The sequence below is a fragment of the Coregonus clupeaformis genome, chromosome 23, assembly GCF_020615455.1.
Source record: "Coregonus clupeaformis isolate EN_2021a chromosome 23, ASM2061545v1, whole genome shotgun sequence".
NCBI lineage: Eukaryota > Metazoa > Chordata > Actinopteri > Salmoniformes > Salmonidae > Coregonus > Coregonus clupeaformis.
Window position 1 is genome coordinate 12,762,443 of NC_059214.1, and position 23,956 is coordinate 12,786,398.

General features: G+C 42.9%; 2 protein-coding genes across 2 annotated transcripts; both read left to right on the forward strand.

The window, feature by feature from the left end:
* The first annotated feature begins 838 nt into the window (after positions 1–838).
* LOC121536623 (COP9 signalosome complex subunit 8) lies at positions 839–22,643 on the forward strand. Its single transcript, XM_041844031.2, has 7 exons — positions 839–964; positions 2,334–2,404; positions 6,735–6,783; positions 7,924–8,056; positions 20,298–20,405; positions 20,718–20,780; positions 22,077–22,643. Exons 1-7 carry the CDS (start codon positions 893–895, stop codon positions 22,154–22,156), a joined length of 576 nt encoding a protein of 191 aa, XP_041699965.1. The 5' UTR covers positions 839–892; the 3' UTR covers positions 22,157–22,643.
* Positions 16,751–18,545, forward strand: LOC121536622 (E3 ubiquitin-protein ligase TRIM63-like). Its single transcript, XM_041844030.1, has one exon. It carries the CDS (start codon positions 16,963–16,965, stop codon positions 18,019–18,021), a length of 1,059 nt encoding a protein of 352 aa, XP_041699964.1. The 5' UTR covers positions 16,751–16,962; the 3' UTR covers positions 18,022–18,545.
* Positions 22,644–23,956: the final 1,313 nt, after the last annotated feature.

Sequence of the window (23,956 nt, forward strand, 5' to 3'; positions counted from 1 at the left end):
GGGAGAACTTGCACAATTGGTGGCTGACTAAATACTTTTTTCCCCCACTGTATGTGCCGAATACATTACGATGTTACAGGTGTCAAACTTATGGGCATGGGGCAGCAGTGTGTAGGAGGGAGGTTCCTAGGTGTGAGAAATGTGCAGAAGGGCATGAGATAAAAGACTGTGTAGCATTGGGGAAAGTAGTGGTATGTGCTAATTGTAGGGGTGACCATGGGACTGGGGATCAGAAATGTCCCGTGCGAGAGAGGCAGGTTGAGGTTTCCAGGGTAAGAGTAGTGAATAAATTGTCATATGCTGAGGCAGTGAAGAAAGTAGAGGAAGAGGGGTCAAGGGGGAGGAGTGGTGAGAGTAGTAGGTATGTACCAGTACAGAGGGATAGGCCAACAAGTGATATATGTTTCAGTAAGATTGGATTTTTAGCATTTATAGCAATGGTTATTAATTATACTGCAGGGATGGAATGTAAGTCGAAGAAAATTGAGGTTGTGGTGGCAGCTGCAGAGAGGTATTTGGGTGTGCGAAACTTGACATCAGAAGAGTTACAGGGAGTGTTAGGTAGTGATGTCCCATTATTTCAGGTTGAGGGCATGAGGTAGGAATGAATATATTTAAATAGTGGAGTAGGGTGGTGTTAATTATTAATAATATTTTTTGAATTAGTGAGTGTAGTGTTAGATGGTAGGGTATTTATTTACTTTGTTTTTCAAGCAAAATATAAGGGAGTTGTACTCCAGTCTAGTAGGTGGCGGTAATGCAACAAATTGGATGCCAACCGCCGTTAAACCTCATCGAAACAACGCCACCTGCTGTGCTGGAGGGAGACACATTTCCGCAGAGTTGGGCTTCTTTCTTCCTCTCTGCTGACGAGAAGCCGGTGAACGACAACATGCCTGCCGTAGTTATAATGGATGAAAATTATGATAAACTTTTAGAGCAGTGCCAAACACAGGAGCTTGAGGTAGTTATATCCAAGTATTTCATCAAACGTGTGTAACTTGCAGCTTTAAATGTGTCAGTATTCGCGAAGAGAATCTCTTTGGTTTGTGTGTTTTAACTTAGCTAGCTGGTAGGTGTGCTAGCTAGCTATCCGTCCAAACACACTAACGTTAGCGAACATAACATAGCTAGCTAACTAGGTCATAACATTAAATTGAGCACAGCTAACTCTGCATTTAACGTGCGAGAAAGGAGCTAGCTAACCACACATACATTCAAATATCACAGATTGTCTTGAGCATTTAATTTAGCGGCACAGGGAAGCAGCTGTATAATGTTTTTTCCTAGCTAGGTTTTGTGCGTAAAGTAATATGCGCAGAACGTTGAGGTTTAGTGCACAGCCACAGGAAAAGGCTTCCTGGATGGGGCGGTTAGATCAGGTCGTGCAGCCTCAGCCAGCCTAATAGATGTCAATTTAATAATGTGCCTATCTTAAGTCATGAGGGTACAACGTTTGGAACGTCATTAGCCAAGTTTCCATCCAACAGGAAATGGCGGTACAATTTCATGAATGTCAACAGACAATTTGTTCATTCGACATGGTGGAATCTTTTTGTCTGTAAAACAAATTATGCGAGAAATGTGGGTGGAATAATCATATCGAAGTAAACTTGGAGTCACGCGATGATATGTTATCTGGTCCTCCCACTCCGATTTGGGAACGCAGACAGTTTAAGTTATGAACTTCACAGGGTAGTGAAGTGTACGGTGAGGAGCTTGATGTACCTTTCTAATAAATATCGAGGGTCTTATTTTGGTGACATGATGATTGATGCTTGGCTGCCGTTTGACAAATACAAATAATCTCGCTCTTATCTATAATAATCGAATGTAGGCTAGCCTACCCACACTGTATCTGCGAACTGTTGACTAGAGCTCACATGCGAAGACCAGAGTGGGCACATTTGCTATTTAACGAAACATGTTTTGTTACAAAACCATATGTAGAGTTGAAAATGCGATGGAAACACATTGAAGTTTTGATTTGAATTCAGTACATGAAAACGTCATATTCATCATCTCCAGCACCACCTCTACATATGTGAAAATGGCCCGTTTCTGTTTTGTGGAAAAAAGATATTCAATCTTGAATATGAAGTTGAGAAATGGTGATATTTCCCTTTTAAGCGAAAAAGTGCCTTTTATGTGCACTACGTAGTGCTTTATCCGCAACAAGTCAGTTTGATGGAAACACCATTGGTGGGAAAATATTTTTTTATGCATATTTTAGAATGTTCGCATGAAAATCTGTCGCGAATTGGATTGAAACCTAGCTATTGGCTTGCATGGTCTGACTGTAGACCTTGACTAATTGTTTGTTTTATTGCCAGGCTCCAGGTGGAATTGCAACCCCTCAAGTGTATGCCCAGCTGTTGGCGCTCTATCTACTGCACAATGACATGTAAGTCAGGTTTTCTATAGGCCTAGCCCTTCTAAAGATAAGGTTTTCTGACCATTGAAACATGGTTGGAATTAAAGGGGAATGGAAACACTTTTGAAAGTAAAGCTAAGAAGATAGATGTGTTCAATCCACCAATACTAAACATGCATTTTAGATAGTAACATCTGTTTTTAGGATTTTGATCTTGAACAATGTTTATTAGAAGTATGGGTAGCACCATCTTGAATTGCCATAGTAACGACTGACGCCAATGCGTCATTGGTAGGCTTGAGCAAATTGTGAGTTGTGGCGCGGAGACTGAAAGTGAATGCTGCCACCGGGAGGCGCCTGGCCTCCACTGGACCTGAAATGTTTCTCACAACTTTGACAGCTCTCTTATTGAGATCAGGACAACAACATTAAGGTAAAAAACTGTATACAATTCGTTTTTATGCTGGCAATCATAATATTTACATTTTAGAGTTTTTTCAGATTGATAAAATGAGTCAGTGGAATTAACTTTTGATAACAAGACGCGTACGTTAGACAGTCAGCCAAAACGAGGCAAGGTAGCTAGCCAGCCTACTTGGTTTAGCGCTTCTCTTTTTGATGTTAATGTTTTTTTTTTATATAGCTGTACAAAATAAAATGCTCATATTGACAATTTGAACAGCATTTGTCATTAGGTGTTAGCTAGAGTTCAAACTAGCTAGTGACTCAATCTGTAGGCAGTCAGTGAGGGCTGTTGCAGGATTGCTATTTTACCAGTAAAATTAAGCTAGCTATGATCCCCATAGCTATAATTGTTAGCTAGCTAGATAACTACATAGCTAGATATCTCATTAGGTGTCTGTTTATCTGTGATATGATTCCTAAAAATAGTAGCTAAGCCTGCTGGCTGTTGATTGCAATAATTAATCTAGCCTAAGCCTGAAGCCTAACCCTTAGCTAGCTAGATAATGACTTTTGAAAGCTCAGTCTCGTAGTCAGTTTGGTAACTATTTCATCCTTGACCCGGTTTCCCAATAGCGATGGAACTTAAGCTTACGAGTGTTTTTAACGATGCATCTTTCCTAAAATGGCTGAAGATGTAACATGAGTTTCCCAAAACACCACGCAGAGAGAATGGTCGCTAAGTGCGTCGTTGGAGCATGTGCCGATACTGATAGGATCGAAAGAAAGAGAGCGCTGCTTTCGGGTGAGCTTTCTCCATTCAAATTGTAGCTTAACATTATAATTATCTCACAATACTGACGACTGATCAGCTTCTAGAGATATTACCACCTACGGCTGCAAATATTGAAGTGTCTTATTCTAGTGGTTACCTAATAAAAATTAACAAAATCACAAATTTGGCACTATATTGCGCACGTTAGGCTACACAGCATGAACTATATTGAGACAAATTACAGACAGTAGCCTACAAGTAGCAAAATAGAACTCAATTGATTGAACATGAAATGTATTTCAATATGATTGCATTAAAATAAACTGTAGGCTATAGGCCTATTTCAGTCATCTCGGTTTTAATTTGAAGCATACTTTTATACATCACTTGTTTGTGTCAATTGCAAAGACATTGGCAACTTTGTATCTGAAGTTATAGGCTGTCAGAGAGACGGATAAACCATGTGATTAGCGGAAATGTTCTGTGTATAAAGTGACGTGTGAGGGCAAAAAGCATCTAATGACGTACTTAGCTGTTCTACGAATGGCATCAGGCAGGCATTTGGATTACGAGCGTTTTCAAGTGCAACGTTAATAACGATGGTTTTGGGAAACATGCTACTACAAAGGTTCTTACGATGAACTTATCCTTAAGATGCTTTTGGGAAACTGGGCCCTGGTCTAGCTAGCTGGTTTGTGACTTTGCTACTTACAGACATACATTATCGTATTATTTCAGTTATGGACTATCAGATATTAAATTATGTAAAGTTTTCTCAATTGTTTGAGTGATCCTTTTGGATAATAACATTTTACATTTACATTTTAGTCATTTAGCAGACGCTCTTATCCAGAGCGACTTACATTATATATTTCAACCCACAACCCTGGCGTTGCAAACGCCATGCTCTACCAACTGAGCTACATCCCTGCCGGCCATTCCCTCCCCTACCCTAGACGACGCTGGGCCAATTGTGCGCCGCCCCATGGGTCTCCCGGTCACGGCCTGCTGCGACAGAGGCTGGATTCGAACCAGGATCTCTAATGGCACAGCTAGCACTGCGATGCAGTGCCTTAGACCACTGCGCCACTCGGGAGGTTAGCTGTGACGTTGTCACCTTGCAAGCCGATTGATAACTTGTAGCTACACAATTCCCTTACATTCATGATTCCCTTTTTTTATGTGCTGAAGGAGGCTTAACATTTATGTACATGGAAAAAATAGATTTAAATATTATTCCAATGTTGGCCTCTCTTATCGTAGTCATAGAGTTTTGTGTGATTTTTATTTTACTTGTCATTCGGACAGAATAAATCTATATTCTTCTTGTCTGACTTATTTTTTTTTTCTTGTCCCGGTCAAGAGGACAAGCATTAATGTCGAGCCCTACATTGGCTTTGTGGTTAGTGTCCACCCTGAGACAAGCGTCTGCTTGGCACTCTGCATTAAGGAGATAGATTGGGGGTAAGGCCCTGCGATAGACCTTTTTATTGTTATTATATGCCTAATTCGTATCCTATTTTGTAATTCCAGTTCACTTTGGTGACAATATCCCTGAGATTAATGTTGCATGTTACTTGCACTTTGTTTTATTAATATTATATTGTGTATGTCTTTCGTTGTCATATGTAAGACTAAATGCCATTTGTAATATGTTTCGGTGCATATACACTACATGGCCAAAAGTATGTGGACACCTGCTCGTCGAACATCTCATTCCAAAATCATGGGCATTAATATGGAGTTGGTCCACCCTTTTCTGCTATAACAGCCTCCACTCTTCTGGGAAGGCTTTCCACTAGATGTTGGAACATTACTGTGGGGACTTGCTTTCATTCAGCCACAAGCATTATTGAGGTCTGGCACTGATGTTGGGTGATTTAGGCCTGGCTCGCAGTCGGCGTTCCAATTCGTCCCAAAGGTGTTTTATGGGGTTGAGGTCAGGGCTCTGTGCAGGCCAGTTAAGTGGTTACACACCGATCTCGATAAACCATTTCTGTATGGACCTTGCTTTGTGCATTGGGGCATTGTCATGCTGAAACAGGAACGGGCCTTCCCCAAACTGTTGCCACAAAGTTGGAAGCTAGAATGTCATTGGATGCTGTAGCGTTCACTGGAACTAAGGGCCTAGCCCAAACCATTATGCCTCCATCACCAAACTTTACAGTTGGCACTATCAATTGGGGCAGGTAGCGTTCTCCTGGCATCTGCCAAACCCAGATTCGTCTGTCGGAATGCCAGATGGTGAAGTGTGATTCATAACTCTGTAGAACGCGTTTCCACTGCTCTAGAGTCCAATGGCGGCGAGCTTTACACAACTCCAGCCGACGCTTGGCATTGCGCATGATGATCTTAGGCTTGTGTGCGGCTGCTCGGCCATGAACCCATTTCATGAAGCTCCCGACGAAGAGTTATTGTGCTGACGTTGCTTCCAGAGATAGTTTGATACTCTGTGGTGAGTGTTGCAACCGAGGACAGGAGAGTTTTACGCGCTTCACTCGGCGGACCTGTTCTGTGAGCTTGTGTGGCCTACAACTTCGTGGCTGAGACGTTATTGCTCCTAGACGTTTCCACTTCACAATAACAGCGCTTAGAGTTGACCGGGGCAGAAATGTGACGAACTGACTTGTTGGAAAGGTGGCATCCTATGACGATGCCACGCTGAAAGTCACTGAGCCAATGTTTGTCTATGGAGATTGCATGGCGGTGTGCTTGAATTTATACACCTGTCCGCAATGGTTGTGGCTGAAATAGCCAAATCCACTAACTTGAAGGGGTGTCCACATACTTTTGTATGTTTTTAACATACTATCCAGAGAGTGTCTGATAACAGAAGATTCCATAGAATTCTAGAAAAATACCACCGTCACTAAAACGGCTGGAACTCATTCACAGTAAAAGGTATTACCATTCTGATTTCAGATTATCTATCCTTACTAAAAAATGAAGACTCAATGCTCTTAAGTTTTTCTCCATCTTCATTAGGAAGTTGTGTAAATGGCAGTTTGGGGGGGGGAAGACGTTGATTTCTTTCTGTATGATACACATTTTCACAGGTATTTCACAGGTGTTTTGGTATGTCATAGCATTTGATAGGGCTGTTTCTGTGTTAGCTGGTGTTCTAAAGCCTAGTGTTTCCTTTCCCCTTTAATTGTCAGATGACTTTTGTTACTCTTTTTACAGGAATAATGCCAGGTACCTGTGGAAGCGAATTCCTCAAGCCATTAAATCGGTGAGAATGTTTAGTGTTAGCATTTATCTAATATATTTATACTGAACAAAAATATAAACGCAACATGCAACAATTTCAACGATCTTACTGAGTTACAGTTAGTATAAGGAAATCAGTCCCTAATCTATGTATTTCACATGACTGGGCAGGGGCGCAGCCATGGGTGGGCCTTGGAGGTCATAGGCCCACCCACTTGGGAGCAAGGCCCAGCCAATCAGAATGAGTTTTCCCCCACAAAAGGGCTTTATTACAGACCTTAATACTCCTCCGTTTCATCAGCTGTCCGGGTGGCTGGTCTGACAATCCCACAGGTGAAGAAGCCGGATGTGAAGTTCCTGGGCTCGCGTGGTTTCACGTGGTCTGCGCTTGTGAGGCCGGTTGGACGTACTGCCAAATTCTCTAAAACGACATTGGAGGCGGATTTTGGTTGAAAAATCCACCTTCAACTCACTGGCAACAGCTCTGGTGGACATTCCTGCAGTCAGCATGCCAATTGCACGCTCCATCAAAACTTGAGGAATCTTCGGCATTGTGTTGTGACAAAACTGCACATTTTAGAGTGGCTTTTTATTTTCCCCAGCACAAGGTGCACCTGTGTAATGATCATGCTGTTTAATCAGCTTCTTGATATGCCACACCTGTCAGGTGGATGGATTATCTTGGCAAAGGAGAAATGCTCACTAACAGGGATGTAAACAAATTTGTGCACAACATTTGAGGAAAACTTTTTTGTGCGTATTGAACATTTTTGGGGTATTTTTATTTCAGCTCATGAAACATGGGACCAACACTTTACATGTTGCGTTTTATATTTTTGTTCAATATAGATAGCTGAGGCACAAGTTTGTAAATTTGTTTGTGTATAAAGCTTATTTTTTGTTAGACAATCAAAACGAGTTAAAGCTATACTGGGAACTCAACTCTTGAATAGGTAGGCCAGTCATTGTATAATTTCCCACATTGAAGATGGTAGTACAAAAGTGGGACCTGTCCTGCACATGGAATTGCTTCAACACATGAGAATGAGTGTACTCAACGTCTCCCTAGCAACAAGACTCATAGTCTGCATATCGTTTAGTATAGTCTAGGCACCAATGTATGTTCAAGTCGATGAAGTGGGTTAAAACGTGGTGTGTGCAGGGAAACCCAGAGCTGACGGCCGTGTGGGCCGTGGGTCAGCGCATATGGCAGCGAGACTTCCCAGGGATCTACTCGGCCATCGCAGCTCATCAGTGGTCTGAGAACATCCTGCCCGCCATGGATGCCCTGCGAGGTACTGTAATAGCCGTGCACTTTTCTGTGACCAATTGTACACACCTGACCTGAATGATGGACTAACAATTTAAAACACATCCTACACACCTCTGTGGCGCAACATGCATTTATAACACAATGTGGCTGATCACACAGTTTTGTGACTGAGGGCCCTACTCAAACAATATTGGTTACTGGGTCAAAAATAACATTCGACTTGCAGAGCATCTTTGAGTAAGCATGCCATTTTTGTTTCAAGTGTATTGCTTAGTACCCTACACATTCATCCAAATGTCTATTCTTGTGAGAAAAACATTGTTTTTGACATATTCTGGGGACTCTGTTACCAGGTGTAATTGAATATGCAACATATTGTTTGACTGACTGCAGACTTGTTTAAGGCTCACTGTATTGACCTAGTGAGACTGACTGAACTCATGGCTAGGCCACGTCTCTCACCTCTGACCGACTTTCTATAATCATAGCCTAAATCTGAGGCTAGACGAGAAGATGTTTAGCGGTTCACACAATCAGCAGCTTCATTAGAAGTTTGTTCATGTTAGAATTGATAGGGAATTTGCTTTGGACAATTGGTAACAAGATGATTAGAAATTTAAATATGTTGGGTAGTTAATGTGCACAATGTTTTTCCAGAATTGTAATATAGTACATTTTGTAATGTCTTTCACATTGCAGCCCGCTGCCTATTGAGGGTTCTCCATTATCAAAAGAGGGCGCGCCACTTGCATCCTACATACATTGTAACCAAGCCATAAAGTGGTTATGGAGGGCAAAGAACAATACAGAAAAGGGAGCTTAAAAAGCTTTTGTAATACCTCATTGAAAATGAATAGGTTATTTGTCCACTCACAAATTGTCCCATTGATGCACAGCATGATAGGATACAGTTGGCCTAGATTAATGTAGCCCTCTAAAGCTCTTTACATTGATGAGGCATGACTGTAAGTCGCTTTGGATAAAAGCGTCTGCTAAATGGCATATTATTATTATTATTATTATTATTATTATGAGGCTTGAGGAGATTATCGCAAGATTCTTAAGTGGTATTGAGTAGAGGGCTGTGGCGGTCACAATTTTGTCAGCCGGTGATTGTCAAGCAAATAACTGTCGGTCTCACTGTAATTGACTGTTAATTAACATAAACACATTTAGCATCTCCTGGCTTCCACTACAAGCCATTTTAAAAAGTCGAATAAATCCTTTTAATATAGCCTGCACCTTCACAATAAATCCATTTTATTTTAGATCGGTCTAAAGAAGCATGATATGAAGAAAATGTAGTCTATTTCAGAAGAAAATAATAGCATACTCTGAGTTGTCCTGATGTGGCTATGCCAAGTGGCTGTGGGCTACACTAGTTAATTTAGCAGGCAAGATTTGCTTATAATTCCGTGGCATTATTTTATGTTATTTTATAGTATGAAGAATACAATTGAACAAAGCTGAATAAAATATACATATTTTCTCCAAACGATTTGAGGGAGTGCGCACATCCGGCTATTCTGTGTTGAGCGGTTAACAAAGAAATAGCTACTCCTATATGCTTAATTTAGAGTTATTCATGTAACTTTAGTTGTTCTACAAATGTCGGGCTATATGTTTTGATTTTTAGTACATTGTAAGGCTGCATGATGAGACTAATGATTTGAAAAAAGTCGCTTGAAAAGGCATGAGCTCTGCTTTGTTTTTTGCGCAGGCTGTACACACTCCACTAGTCTCTCATTCACAATTTGACAAGCACTTGATAATGCCTCAAATCTCACGGCGGCATCCCCTTTGTGGCCGTAATGCACCCTAAAAAAATCCATGCCTTTTGCGGCCCGGAATGCTGCGTTGTGCCCTTCTCCCTGAGTGTGCTGCGCAATCCGTAGCGTCTCTCACTCACATGGCTCTCCGTCACATGATCGGGTCTTTCTCACAGGCTACATATAAATGAAGACAGACACATCGGGGACGCAACTGCGCGCGTCCTTATCCAATTCCGAGGTGCATATTGAAGATATTGGAAGAACTGTCCACATTTACTTTCCGTCATCCAACAAGATGAGTAGGCCTAACGAACAGCAAAAGCACTAGCCTATGTCAATCTACTATCCCCCATACTACAAAAGTTGACCTATTCTGTGCGAGAAATAAATATTCCAAACATAGTCTGGGACAGTTGTGGGATGCGATAGATCCAAAATTAATACAACCACTAGCATCCCAAAAACGTTTTGATGCAATGTGGCTGACGCAACAGATCAGAACGTTTAGCTTAAAATGTTGATAAACTATTAGGCTATTTCTTCACATTATAAGCGCAGCAATGCACACATGGTAGTAGGCTATAAGCGCAAATTTTCCATTAGCGGAAAACACCATTATCAAAAGAGACAGCAAATGCAATTATGCATGTAATGCTTTTATTATAAAGGTGAATTTTTATGGTGAAAATGATCTTCCCCAAACTTTAAACTCACGCGCTGCTTATGTATGCCAGTTAGGCTCTACACCCCTTGTAAATCGGATTAATGTGCTTAATTTTAAGAAGTTATTTGGCCACTTTAGTTGTGATACAAACCTTATTAAAACATATGCCTATGGGCTAGGTAGGCTACATGAGGTGTGCGACTTTGATTAAAAAAAGTCACAAAAAAGTGATAATATATCATTCACAATTGAAAGGCTAATATTGTCACCCATCAGACTATTCTTGATTTAATCTGGTCTTTACATATACTAAATATTATATGTGTGACATTTGTTTTGAATTAGAATGGATCATTATCATGCACCTGTATCGAAACAGGAGCAGTGGGAAAAAATACATCTATGCACATAAATAGCGAATGAAGGATGCTTTTCCCGTGGTTTATTTTAATGCTAGCCAGGTAGGCTATACTCTTGTTGTAAATATAAGCAATGTGCTTAATATTAGGAAAGTTGAGAAATAAATATAGTAGGCCTACTAGCCTATAGAAAGCTGATGGGATCCTATTATTTTTATTAGCGGCAATCACTCTGTTTTCTCCCACAATTCCATAGCCTATAGAAATGTTGCGCAACATGAGCTCATGGGCTCTCATTAAGTGTTTGATTAGATTTTCGAAAACATTTGCATTGATGTCAGAGTGATTAGAGGGACAATAGAGTGCTGAGTACCAGGCAGTTCAAATCAAATTTTATTTGTCACATACATGTGTTTAGCAGATGTTATTGCGGGTGTAGTGAAATGCTTGTGCTTCTAGCTCCGACAGTGCAGTAATATCTAACAAGTAATATCTAATATTTTCACAACATATCCAATGAGGGAAAAAAGTATTTGATCCCCTGCTGATTTTGTACGTTTGCCCACTGACAAAGAAATGACCAGTCTATAATTTTAATGGTAGGCTTATTTGAACAGTTAGAGACAGAATAACAACAAAAAAATCCAGAAAAACGCATGTCAAAATTTTTATAAATTGATTTGCATTTTAATGAGGGAAATAAGTATTTGACCCCCTCTCAATCAGAAAGATTTCTGGCTCCCAGGTGTCTTTTATACAGGTAACGAGCTGAGATTAGGAGCACAATCTTAAAGGGAGTGCTCCTAATCTCAGTTTGTTACCTGTATAAAAGACACCTGTCCACAGAAGCAACCAATCAATCAGATTCCAAACTCTCCACCATGGCCAAGACCAAAGAGCTCTCCAAGGATGTCAGGTACAAGATTGTAGACCTACACAAGGCTGGAATGGGCTACAAGACCATCGCCAAGCAGCTTGGTGAGAAGGTGACAACAGTTGGTGCGATTATTCGCAAATGGAAGAAACACAAAAGAACTGTCAATCTCCCTCGGCCTGGGGCACCATGCAAGTTCTCACCTTGTGGAGTTGCAATGATCATGAGAACGGTGAGGAATCAGCCCAGAACTACACGGGAGGATCTTGTCAATGATCTCAAGGCAGCTGGGACCATAGTCACCAAGAAAACAATTGGTAACACACTACACCGTGAAGGACTGAAATCCTGCAGCGCCCGGAAGGTCCCCCTGCTCAAGAAAGCACATATACATGCCCGTCTGAAGTTTGCCAATGAACATCTGAATGATTCAGAGGAGAACTGGGTGAAAGTGTTGTGGTCAGATGAGACCAAAATCGAGCTCTTTGGCATCAACTCAACTCGCCGTGTTTGGAGGAGGAGGAATGCTGCCTATGACCCCAAGAATACCATCCCCGCTGTCAAACATGGAGGTGGAAACATTATGCTTTGGGGGTGTTTTTCTGCTAAGGGGACAGGACAACTTCACAGCATCAAAGGGACGACGGACGGGGCCATGTACCGTCAAATCTTGGGTGAGAACCTCCTTCCCTGGTTTGTGGATGGGTATTCCAGCATGACAATGACCCAAAACACACGGCCAAGGCAACAAAGGAGTGGCTCAAGAAGAAGCACTTATCATGTTTTGCAGAGGGGTCAAATACTTATTTCCCTCATTAAAATCCAGGCTCTGTCGTAGCCGGCCACGACCGGGAGACCCATGGGGCGGCGCACAATTGGCCCAGCGTCATCCAGGGTAGGGGAGGGAATGGCCGGCAGGGATGTAGCTCAGTTGGTAGAGCATGGCGTTTGCAACACCAGGGTTGTGGGTTCGATTCCCACGGGGGGCCAGTATGAAAAAATAAATGACTAAAATGTAAATGTAAAATGCAAATCAATTTATAACATTTTTGACATGCGTTTTTCTTGATTTTTTTGTTGTTATTCTGTCTTTCACTGTTCAAATAAACCTACCATTAAAATTATAGACTGATCATGTCTTTGTCATTGGGCAAACATACAAAATCAGCAGGGGATCAAATACTTTTTTCCCTCACTGTACCCAATACACACAAATCTAGTAAGGAATGGCATTTAAGAATGCTTGTCAATATATGTACAGTGGGGAAAAAAAGTATTTAGTCAGCCACCAATTGTGCAAGTTCTCCCACTTAAAAAGATGAGAGAGGCCTGTAATTTTTATCATAGGTACACGTCAACTATGACAGACAAAATGAGAAGAAAAAATCCAGAAAATCACATTGTAGGATTTTTAATGAATTTATTTGCAAATTATGGTGGAAAATAAGTATTTGGTCAATAACAAAAGTTTCTCAATACTTTGTTCTATACCCTTTGTTGGCAATGACACAGGTCACAAGGTTTTCACACACTGTTGCTGGTATTTTGGCCCATTCCTCCATGCAGATCTCCTCTAGAGCAGTGATGTTTTGGGGCTGTCGCTGGGCAACACAGACTTTCAACTCCCTCCAAAGATTTTCTATGGGGTTGAGATCTGGAGACTGGCTAGGCCACTCCAAGACCTTGAAATGCTTCTTACGAAGCCACTCCTTCGTTGCCCGGGCGGTGTGTTTGGGATCATTGTCATGCTGAAAGACCCAGCCACGTTTAATCTTCAATGCCCTTGCTGATGGAAGGAGGTTTTCACTCAAAATCTCACGATACATGGCCCCATTCATTCTTTCCTTTACACGGATCAGTCGTCCTGGTCCCTTTGCAGAAAAACAGCCCCAAAGCATGATGTTTCCACCCCCATGCTTCACAGTAGGTATGGTGTTCTTTGGATGCAACTCAGCATTCTTTGTCCTCCAAACACGACGAGTTGAGTTTTTACCAAAAAGTTATATTTTGGTTTCATCTGACCATATGACATTCTCCAAATCCTCTTCTGGATCATCCAAATGCACTCTAGCAAACTTCAGACGGGCCTGGACATGTACTGGCTTAAGCAGGGGGACACGTCTGGCACTGCAGGATTTGAGTCCCTGGCGGCGTGGTGTGTTACTGATGGTAGGCTTTGGTACTTTGGTCCCAGCTCTCTGCAGGTCATTCACTAGGTCCCCCTGTGTGGTTCTGGGATTTTTGCTCACCGTTCTTGTGATCATTTTGACCCCACGGGGTGAGATCTTGCGTGGAGCCCCAGATCGAGGGAGATTATCAGTGGTCTTGTATGTCTTCCATTTCCTAATAATTGCTCCCACAGTTGATTTCTTCAAACCAAGCTGCTTACCTATTGCAGATTCAGTCTTCCCAGCCTGGTGCAGGTCTACAATTTTGTTTCTGGTGTCCTTTGACAGCTCTTTGGTCTTGGCCATAGTGGAGTTTGGAGTGTGACTGTTTGAGGTTGTGGACAGGTGTCTTTTATACTGATAACAAGTTCAAACAGGTGCCATTAATACAGGTAACGAGTGGAGGACAGAGGAGCCTCTTAAAGAAGAAGTTACAGGTCTGTGAGAGCCAGAAATCTTGCTTGTTTGTAGGTGACCAAATACTTATTTTCAACCATAATTTGCAAATAAATTCATAAAAAATCCTACAATGTGATTTTCTGGAGGATAAAAAATTCTCAATTTGTCTGTCATAGTTGACGTGTACCTATGATTAATTACAGGCCTCTCTCATCTTTTTAAGTGGGAGAACTTGCAAAATTGGTGGCTGACTAAATACTTTTTTCCCCCACTGTATGTATATATTCTTAAATCCCATTCCTTACTAGTTTTGTGTGTATTGGGTATATGTTGTGAAATTGTTAGATATTACTTGTTAGATATTACTGCACTGTCGGAGCTAGAAGCACAAGCATTTCGCTACACCCGCTAAACACGTGTATGTGACAAATCAAATTTGATTTGATTTGGAAATCTGTCCTTTGGTCTGATGAGTTCAAATTTGAGATTTTTGGTTCCAACCGCTGTGTCTTTGTGAGACGCAGATTAGGGGAATGGATAATCTCTGCATGTGTGGTTCCCACCGTAAAGCATGGAGGAGGAGGTGTGATGGTGTGGGGGTGCTTTGCTGGTGACACTGTTGGTGATTTATTTAGAATTCAAGGCACACTTAACCAGCATGGGTACCACAGCATTCTGCAGCGATACGCCATCCCATCTGGTTTGCGCTTAGTGGAACTATCATTTGTTTTTCAACAAGACAATGACCCAAAACACACCTCCAGGCTGTGTAAGGGCTATTTGACCAAGAAGAAGAGTGATGGAGTGCTGCATCAGATGACCTGGCCTCCACAATCACCCAACCTCAACCCAATTGAGATGGTTTGGGATGAGTTGGACCACAGATTGAAAGAAAAGCGGCCGACAAGTGCTCAGCATGTGTGGGAACTCCTTCAAGACTGTTGGAAAAGCATTCCTCATGAAGCTGGTTGAGAGAATGCCAAGAGTGTGCAAAGCTGTGATCAAGGCAAAGGGTGGCTACTTTGAAGAATCTCAAATATAAAATATATTTTGATTTGTTTTACACTTTTTTGGTTACTACATGATTCCATGTGTTATTTCATAGTTTTGATTGCTTCACTATTATTCTACAATGTAGAAAATTGTACAAATGAAGAAAAACCTTTGAGTAGGTGTGTCCAAACCTTTGACTGGTACTGTATGCTAATTACAATTTTGTCCCGATATCTCCACTCCATGTTTCGTCGATGACAATCTGCTCTAAACCTTTAGCAGCATCACACCAATTGGTCTACCACAATTGTTCAAAACTGTTCTTTTAATCTCCTAACCGATCGTATTTATTGGTTCTCAACATGACAGTAGTCATCATAGATGATAGATGACTAGTATATTACAAAGGTATTGTCACAACAAGTTTATGCAATAGACAGAGAAGATGTTTTCCCAGTCTTCTCAAATTACATTAAAAGTAAGCTCCTGCCTCAGCAAATGGGAGAATGGCATATGGAAACGCCTATGACCTTCTCTGCTCACACTCCCCATGTGTAACCCCCTCTAACTTCTGGAACATGGTACACCCACACATTGTCACTCATGCGGGCACGGTTAACAATAGCTTGTCCCTGGTGCTCACTGTTCTTTATTTTTATTTTGATCAGTTCTTTTATTATATATATGTCTTTTTACGTCACGCAATGTTCTACACGTTCAAAGGGGAGTTATTCAAGACCATCTCAATGAGACATTTCCGTGACCAGAGGCTTAACCTATATCTTTCCGCTCATGTTACATAATAGTAGTCAAATTAAATGTCAGTGATTTTATTCAGCTTGTTTTGTTGGGTGAGTTTATCGAGTACTATGTTGGATTCAACACACTCTAGTCAATAGACATATTTAGAAGGGGTGAAAAATACATTCAAAATAAATATTTGTAGCCTATTTATAGGATGATGGTGCAATGCATGACATGAGCATGAAACATCAAACAGTGGGTTTGACTGTACCACAGAGGGTGTTGTGGATGCTCGATAGGAGTTTGATCAATCCACTGAAGTGCTCTGATATGACCACAGGCGATAAGTGGGCTACACCGCAAGACAGGTGGTCTGCTTTATGAAGCCAACGCTGGCTCTGTTGTAGTACTTTTTACTGGTAAACACTGTCAGGGGTGTGTTGACTTTACAGGGTATGGTGTTTACTCTTAAGGAAACATTTCTTAGGTGTGACCTCTTTGGGACAGTCACATGGGGGGCCTGTGGATCTCTGCTGAATGTACCCCTGGCCCTGTCAGATTTCTGTCACTGCGGGAAGGGACATGGCTCCTAGTGTGACATGACGAATGCAGCAGCTGGTGGGTGGGGGCTTTTTTTCTCAGAAAAGAGCCTGACAAACAAGCAGGGAGGAATGTGTGCCCTGGTCTGTGGGAGGGATCAGGTGTCGCTGGCTGTGAAGGGCTGGTATAAAGGACAAGGCTGCTATTCCCCAGTCAGAACAGATATCAGCACTTCAGCGGACTCTGAAGCATCAGCTACCAAAGGGATAGGCTCAGCCCTCAGCCTCCATAGTTATTGGCTTGTTAAAGCCTATAGGGAACGAAGAAAAGTTGTCAAGGACCCACTGCGAAGTTTGAGAAGGCTGTGTCGAAAAACGAAAAAAAATCTCAAATTTAAGGAGAAGCCTATTCCAGCATGGACATCCAGAGGACCGGCTCGTTGGTGCGTCCACCCAGCCCCATGGAGAGCCTGGAGAAGCAGCTGAGCTGCCCTATCTGCCTGGAGATGTTCACTAAGCCCGTGGTCATCCTGCCCTGCCAGCACAACCTGTGCCGTGGCTGTGCCAGCGACCTCTACGACTCACGCAACCCCTACCGCTTCTCGGGCGGCGTCTTCCGCTGCCCCACCTGCCGCTTCGAGGTGGTCCTGGACCGCCACGGCGTGCACGGACTTCAGCGCAACCTGCTAGTGGAGAACATAATTGACATCTACAAGCAACAGCAGGAGGATGGCGGGTGTAGTGGCATTGGAGGCAGCACAGAGACTCCACTGAAGCCCAAGGACTCCAAGGAACCCATGTGCCAGGAGCACGAGGAGGAGAAGATCAACATCTACTGCGTGACCTGCCAGATGCCCACTTGCTCCATGTGCAAGGTGTTTGGCCAGCACAAGGACTGTGAGGTGTCGCCACTGGCCAGTGTCTACCAGGTGCAGAAGGGCGAGCTGAGCAACGCTATCGACACCCTGGTGGCGGGCAACGGGCGCCTTCAGGCCCTGCTCAACCAGATGGAGGATGCCTGCCAGGCGGTGCAGGACAACGCACAGCGAGCCAAGCAAAGCCTAGGCGAGCGCTTTGACCTGCTCTACGCAGTGCTGGAGGAGCGCAAAGGCCTGCTGCTGGAACAGATCGGCAAGGAGCAGGACGAGAAGGTGACTGCGTTGCGGGCGCTGGCCCAGCGCTACGGCGAGCGACTGCAGGCGGGATCAGAGCTGACGGACACAGCGGTACGGGCCCTGGAGCAGAGCGGTGCTGCAGAGTTCCTGCTGGCCTCCAAGGGCCTTATCACACAGACCAAGGACACCGCCAAGAGCTCCCTGGGCGAGGAGAGGCCCGAGCCGGGCTTCGAGAAGATGGACCATTTCACGCTTTCCACAGAGCAAGTGGAGGCCATCCTGGCCAAGATGGACTTTGGAATGGTCGAAGACGATGCATTTGAGGATGCCGAAGGGGACAAAGAAGAAGAGGAGGAGTGATGAAACTTGAAAATATGCGAACTGAACAAACAAATAAACAAACTATTTACTACTTTTGAAGGTTCTTTTAACCTGAATGTTCCTGGCAGGGACTCTAGTTGCAATGTTTCTGTGATATTAATAGAAGTTAGGAGTGAAGAAGTCGGTGGTGTCTAAATGTTTTCATAAGGAGTTGATTGACTTGGATACCATGGCTTTCCCCAGTTTTGAGTTTAATATTTTAGTTGTTTTTGTACTCTTAACTTTGCCATTTTGTAAACTATAATAGTTTTTTATACTTTTGTATTTCTATATCAGATTTATTCTGATCTATTTATGTACTTTAGGTTGAATATCCTCAGATTGTTTACACTTGAATAGTTTATCACATGTAAAGATTGAGATGGGAAAAGTTTTGATTTGGAGTTTTGCATCTAGAATGCCTATGGTCAATTTGATAAATGATTGCATGCACTAAACTGGCAACGGAATATTTCAACAAATCTGACTTCATCACAACCTGAAATAAAGGGTGTTTCAAATGACTCAAGCAGATTTGCCTTTGTTTAGATTCCAATTATTCCAAGATTGCCATTAGTTTCAACTTTGTTCAAGTTATAGAAAAATATGCATGTGTACCCAGAAAATCAGTTTGAAGTTCAAAACAAAATATTTCGCCAGTGAACTGTCATTCAGGAGTTGCCCCAATATGTTGTTGCTCTCACTTGGCAAGTACCAGCACAAAAAAAAGAAAAGCCATTGCCAAGTCCTTAGTGGCTAGCCTTTGCTGATGAAGAGTGGGGGGCTATTTTTAAAATGCGAGAGGGTGTGAAACGACAGGCCCTGGAGTGTCAGTGACGGGCAGAGAGTCCTCAGTGGCAAGCCTTTTCTGGTGAAAGAGTGGGGGGCTATTTATTTTTTATGTGAGGGTGTGAAACAACAGGCTCAAGAGTGTCAGTGAAGGGCAGGTGGGGGTCCTGTTTCTCATCCATGAAGCACCATCCCGCTCATGTCATAGACTGTATTGCTCAGCAACTACAAACTCCTTTCTGAAGAGCGGTAGGGGCAGGCCCACCAGACATGAGTCATCTGGGGATTGCACCCTATCGGTCAGTGGGCCGCAAAAAAATAGGACTATACACACCGAGGGGACCATGTTACAAAAATGTCCTTGCGATGACCTGGTTCAATGGCTTCAAATATGTTTTAATAGTCCCCAACATCTTTTTTTCGAATTGATACTGTGATGCATGTTGGGTATTTTGTAGGTCAACTTTAAAATACAGGACCAGTCAACCCTTTTCAAATATACTAAGGCACACCAGTTGATAATGCTCTGGCTCTCAAATGTACCATATTCAGTAGGCTACATAATGTGGTTGGAAGGATATCAGTTGATTTTTCTGGGCTAAAGCCATGGCCGTTGCTTTTCTCATTATTTTTCTCACAGGTTTAGTCTTCAGATGAACAGTGTGTTCATTAGGAAGAAACTTGACAACACACACACACACACACACACACACACACACACACACACTACAGCTTAGTTTGCCAGGTTCACAAGTGCTTTTCTGGCTGTCTTACTTCATGCTTTCAGATTCCATTGTAAAGTCGTTTTCATTCTCCCCTTAACAAGTGCCTGTAGTTAACACCACATGTCGCTTTTGTTCAGAAAATGAAATAATATTCATAACAGGAAGGTCTTTGGGGAGAAGAAAGGGGGAAGAACCCCGGACGGGCACCGCGCCCGTCGTCGCAGCTGTCTCCGCTCATTCCAGTTGTTATCGCCACTAACGCTCTTGTAGCGAATGAGGGGTTGTTGTTGGTACACAGACTGTTGCTAGGCAATAAAGTGCGGAAGGCCGATAACTTGGGGCTTGTTTATCGAAGCTGTCATTGCAGCAACAAACAAATCCAAACCAGCAAATCCAGCTAAAAACAAAGGTGTAAGCTAAAGTCTGGTTTGCTGTCAGCTGTGAGGCTATATTGTTTTTTCAATGTTGTTATAAGGAGCAGTTGACTCAGAACCAAATCATACCTTGTTCTGTGCTCTCCTTTTCCTTATCTCCGCCTTGCACTGTAGGCCTATTTGACTTGCTATTTCTCAGTCCGTGTATAGCCAAATGGTTATCAGCACTTCTACATGAGTAGTACAAGAATGTAGCTTTTTGAACATAGGGCAGGACTTTTTGCAGTTTACATGAGGCGGTATTTGATTTTGTTGCATGTTTGAAAGACGGAAATTGTCCCTCTCTTAAATGCATATATCTCATGTGTACTTATCTTTACTTCCACAGAGACCACACGTAGGAGGGCGTATGGCCTGGTGGCCCAGGCGTACACCTCCATCACGGCAGAAGACTTTGCAGCCTTTGTGGGCTACTCTGTGGAGGAAGCTGTGAAGGGTAAGCAGCTGGAGTGCAGAAAACCTAATCTACCCTCACTACTCACCTGGCTACTGGATCAATAACACAGTCATATACCATAGTTATGTATATCCTTAAACTCATTTTTATCAGTAGAGGCAGAGAAAGGTAAATTGTTCATGTAGGCAAGGCTAAAGCTGGTTAATTGTCACATATTTCTTTTCTAGAGTTGAAACACCGGAAAATAGTCTCTAACTATTCCCTTTTCCCCTCTCTGTCCGTTTCGTTTCCCCTCCTATTCTCCACCCAACCCTCCTCACTCTCTTCGGTTTCTTTCTCTCCCTTCCACAGGGGTGGTGAGCCAGGGCTGGCAGGCGGACCCTGCCACCAGGATGGTAATGCCCCAGAAACCAGGTAGGTGGAGCTGTTGCTCTTCTCTTTTCTCCCATCAGTAGGCTGTTTGTCATGCCGAGTCTCTTTTCCCGACTTTGCCCAATCACGACCTCTTCCTGTGCTAATAGCACATTCTACCAGACTGTCATTCCCCCTATGCTCCATTTAACCATATGCCCATTCAGTGTGTGTGTGTGTGTGTGTGTGTGTGTGTGTGTGTGTGTGTGTGCGTATGAACCCGATCCAGAGCTGTGCATTTTTGGGTCATTCATAATCAGCTCAGACACTGACTCCACTCCTCCTCATCGCCTTTCACTTTCCCTCCTCTCTGTCTTTCTCCTGTATTCGTGGCCTCTAATTTATTTTTCTCACATTTTCTCCCTCATATTGCTGTTCTTTCCTTTGGCTGGCCTGTAAGACATTCTGTCCCTGTGTAACTGGGAAAACACATGTCCCATAAAAGAGCAACATCAAATATCCCTCTCTTTCTCACACACCATGTGTGTGAGAAATATCCCCACTCCCACTCGTTCTTTCTCCTGTGTTCTTTCATTCACCCACGCTCAATCGTTGTTCCTATCCCTGTTCTCCTCCCTTCCCTTCCTTCCTCTTCCCCCCCCTACTTCTCCATCCAATCATAACTGTCTACAAGCCCAGTGGGTGGCTTGTTGATCAGCCTGGTTTGAGACGTATTTATTTATGCAAACATTTTGTGGGCTGTGTCTGGGGCCATGTAACAGCCTCTCTCTCTAATCAGCAGGCCATCATGTTAAGCATCTGTGGCGCATATGTCCGTCTGACTCGATGCATCAGCCCCTCGATTTATCCTCTTACACCTACACTGAACAAAACTATAAATCCAACATGTAACAATTTCAGCCATGGGTGGGCCTGGCAGGGCATAGGCCTACCCACTTGGGAGCCAGGCCCAGCCAATCCAAATTGGTTTTTGCCCACAAAAGGGCTTTAGAATAGACATAAATAATGTATTGGCTGTGCATGGGAAGCAAAACTTCTGGGGTGTATTCATTTGTGCACACTAGCAAACAGTATCAAAACGAGAAAGATCATTCACGTCCAGATGTGCAACTTATGTGTCACCAGCATTGCAGTGAAAAGAGATGTACTGTGCTGCTTAATCTTTGAATTGGAGCATGTCCCCTTTCTTCTAACCTCCTACACACACACACACACACACACACACACACACACACACAGATGGGGGATGCTACATTGTAAAAGACTTGGCTCTATGAGGAATCCCCATCTTACTCACTCTCTCCTCTCTCTCTCTCCCCCTCTCTCTCTCCCAAACAGATCTTCCCCCTGTCTCGCTGGTTCCAAACGAGCAGCAGCTGGCCAGACTCACTGACTACGTGGCTTTCCTTGAGAACTGATCAATTCCCTTCACCTCCGTTTGTCTGCTGTGAGGAGGACTCCAGAACGCCCCTCTTCCAGAGCTTAGATGGACACACACACACATACAGGACCTCAAGCTCACCCCCCTTGTGCATGTTTGTGGTCATGTCTCTGCAAAGGAGACACCATGTTTTCAGAAAGATGGGCCTCGGACTTATGATTAAGTTCATACACCAACTAACTTGGTTGTTGGGCAGTCCTTAGTAAGTGGCAGTCTCAATGTGGCAGTCTCAATGATTGTAGTAGTTCATTTAATGTTATTTCTGTAAGTAAAACAATACATTTTTCACGTGCAGGTTGACAGAATTTGATTGTTTGCAGCCGCCCGACTATATGTGAAAATCTGAGGCCGGCACCCATCCCTAACCCGCAAATCGGCCAATAGAAAATCCCCGTACAATCAGACGGCTGAACAATTTTTTGACGGGGTGCAGGATTTATTTTTTTAATAAATCATTTCCAACATTTTGGTAGGCTATTTGTAAGTCAACTTGTCTATAATTAGATGCATGCAACTTCTCTTATTAATAATAATAATATGCAATTTAGCAGACGCTTTTATCCAAAGCGACTCTCTTCTGACAGTACTTGTTGCCCCAGAAGACTAAATAAACTCTTGCTCACCAGAATGCCGTAAATTGATGAACACTTCAATCTTGTTGACATCTGTAAAGTTTTGTCTTTAATCTCTGCTTCTCTCCTGCAGCAGATGTTTAGGGACAAAAACATTTACATTTACAATTTAGTCATTTAGCAGACGCTCTTATCCAGAGCGACTTACAATTAGTGAGTACATACATATTATTATTTTTTTTATCATACTGGCCCCCCGTGGGAATTGAACCCACAACCCTGGCGTTGCAAGCGCCATTTACATCAATTTGACCAGTTTTAAGGAAATTAAAAGCAGTGAAAAAGACCCAACATGTTTCTGATAAGATTTCAGTTCAACCTGGATGCATATTTTATATGGTTCAAATACTATCAGCTTTTATGATGCTGATAAAGATAGCGCCTTTACAGACGGTCCCTAACCGCACATTCATTCTCTCAAGATACAAAAAATTATAATAATATTTCAATATTCACTCCTGTTCCCAAGTTAAAATGTACATTTGTTGTATTATTTTACTGCAAGAAATGCTTAACTTTTCAGGAGTTAATATTCGGCTATGTGAGAGGTTATAAACCTACACTACATGACCAAAAAGTATGTGGACACCTGCTCATCGAACATCTAATTCCAAAATCATGGGCATTAATATGGAGTTGGGTCCCCCCTTTGCTGCTATAACAGGCTTTCCACTAGATGTTGGAACATTGCTGCGGGGACTTGCTTCCATTCAGCCACGAGCATTAGTGAGGTCGGGCACTGATGTTGGGCGATTAGGCCTGGCTCGCAGTCGCCGTTCTAATTAATCTCAAAGGTGTCCGATGGGGTTGAGGTCAGGGCTCTGTGAAGGCCAGATAAGTTCTTCCACACAGATCTCGACAAGCCATATCTGTATGGACCTCGCTTTGTGCACGGGGGCTTTGTTATGCTGAAACAGGAAAGGGCCTTCCCCAAACTGTTACCACAAAGTTGGAAGCACAGAATCTTCTAGAATGTCATTGTATGCTGTAGTGTTCACTGGAACTAAGGGCCTAGCCCGAACCATGAAAAACAGCCCCACACCATTATTCCTCCATCAAACTTTACAGTTGGCACTGCATTGTGGCAGGTAGCGTTCTCCTGGCATCCGCCGAACCCAGATTCGTCCGTCGGACTGCCAGATGGT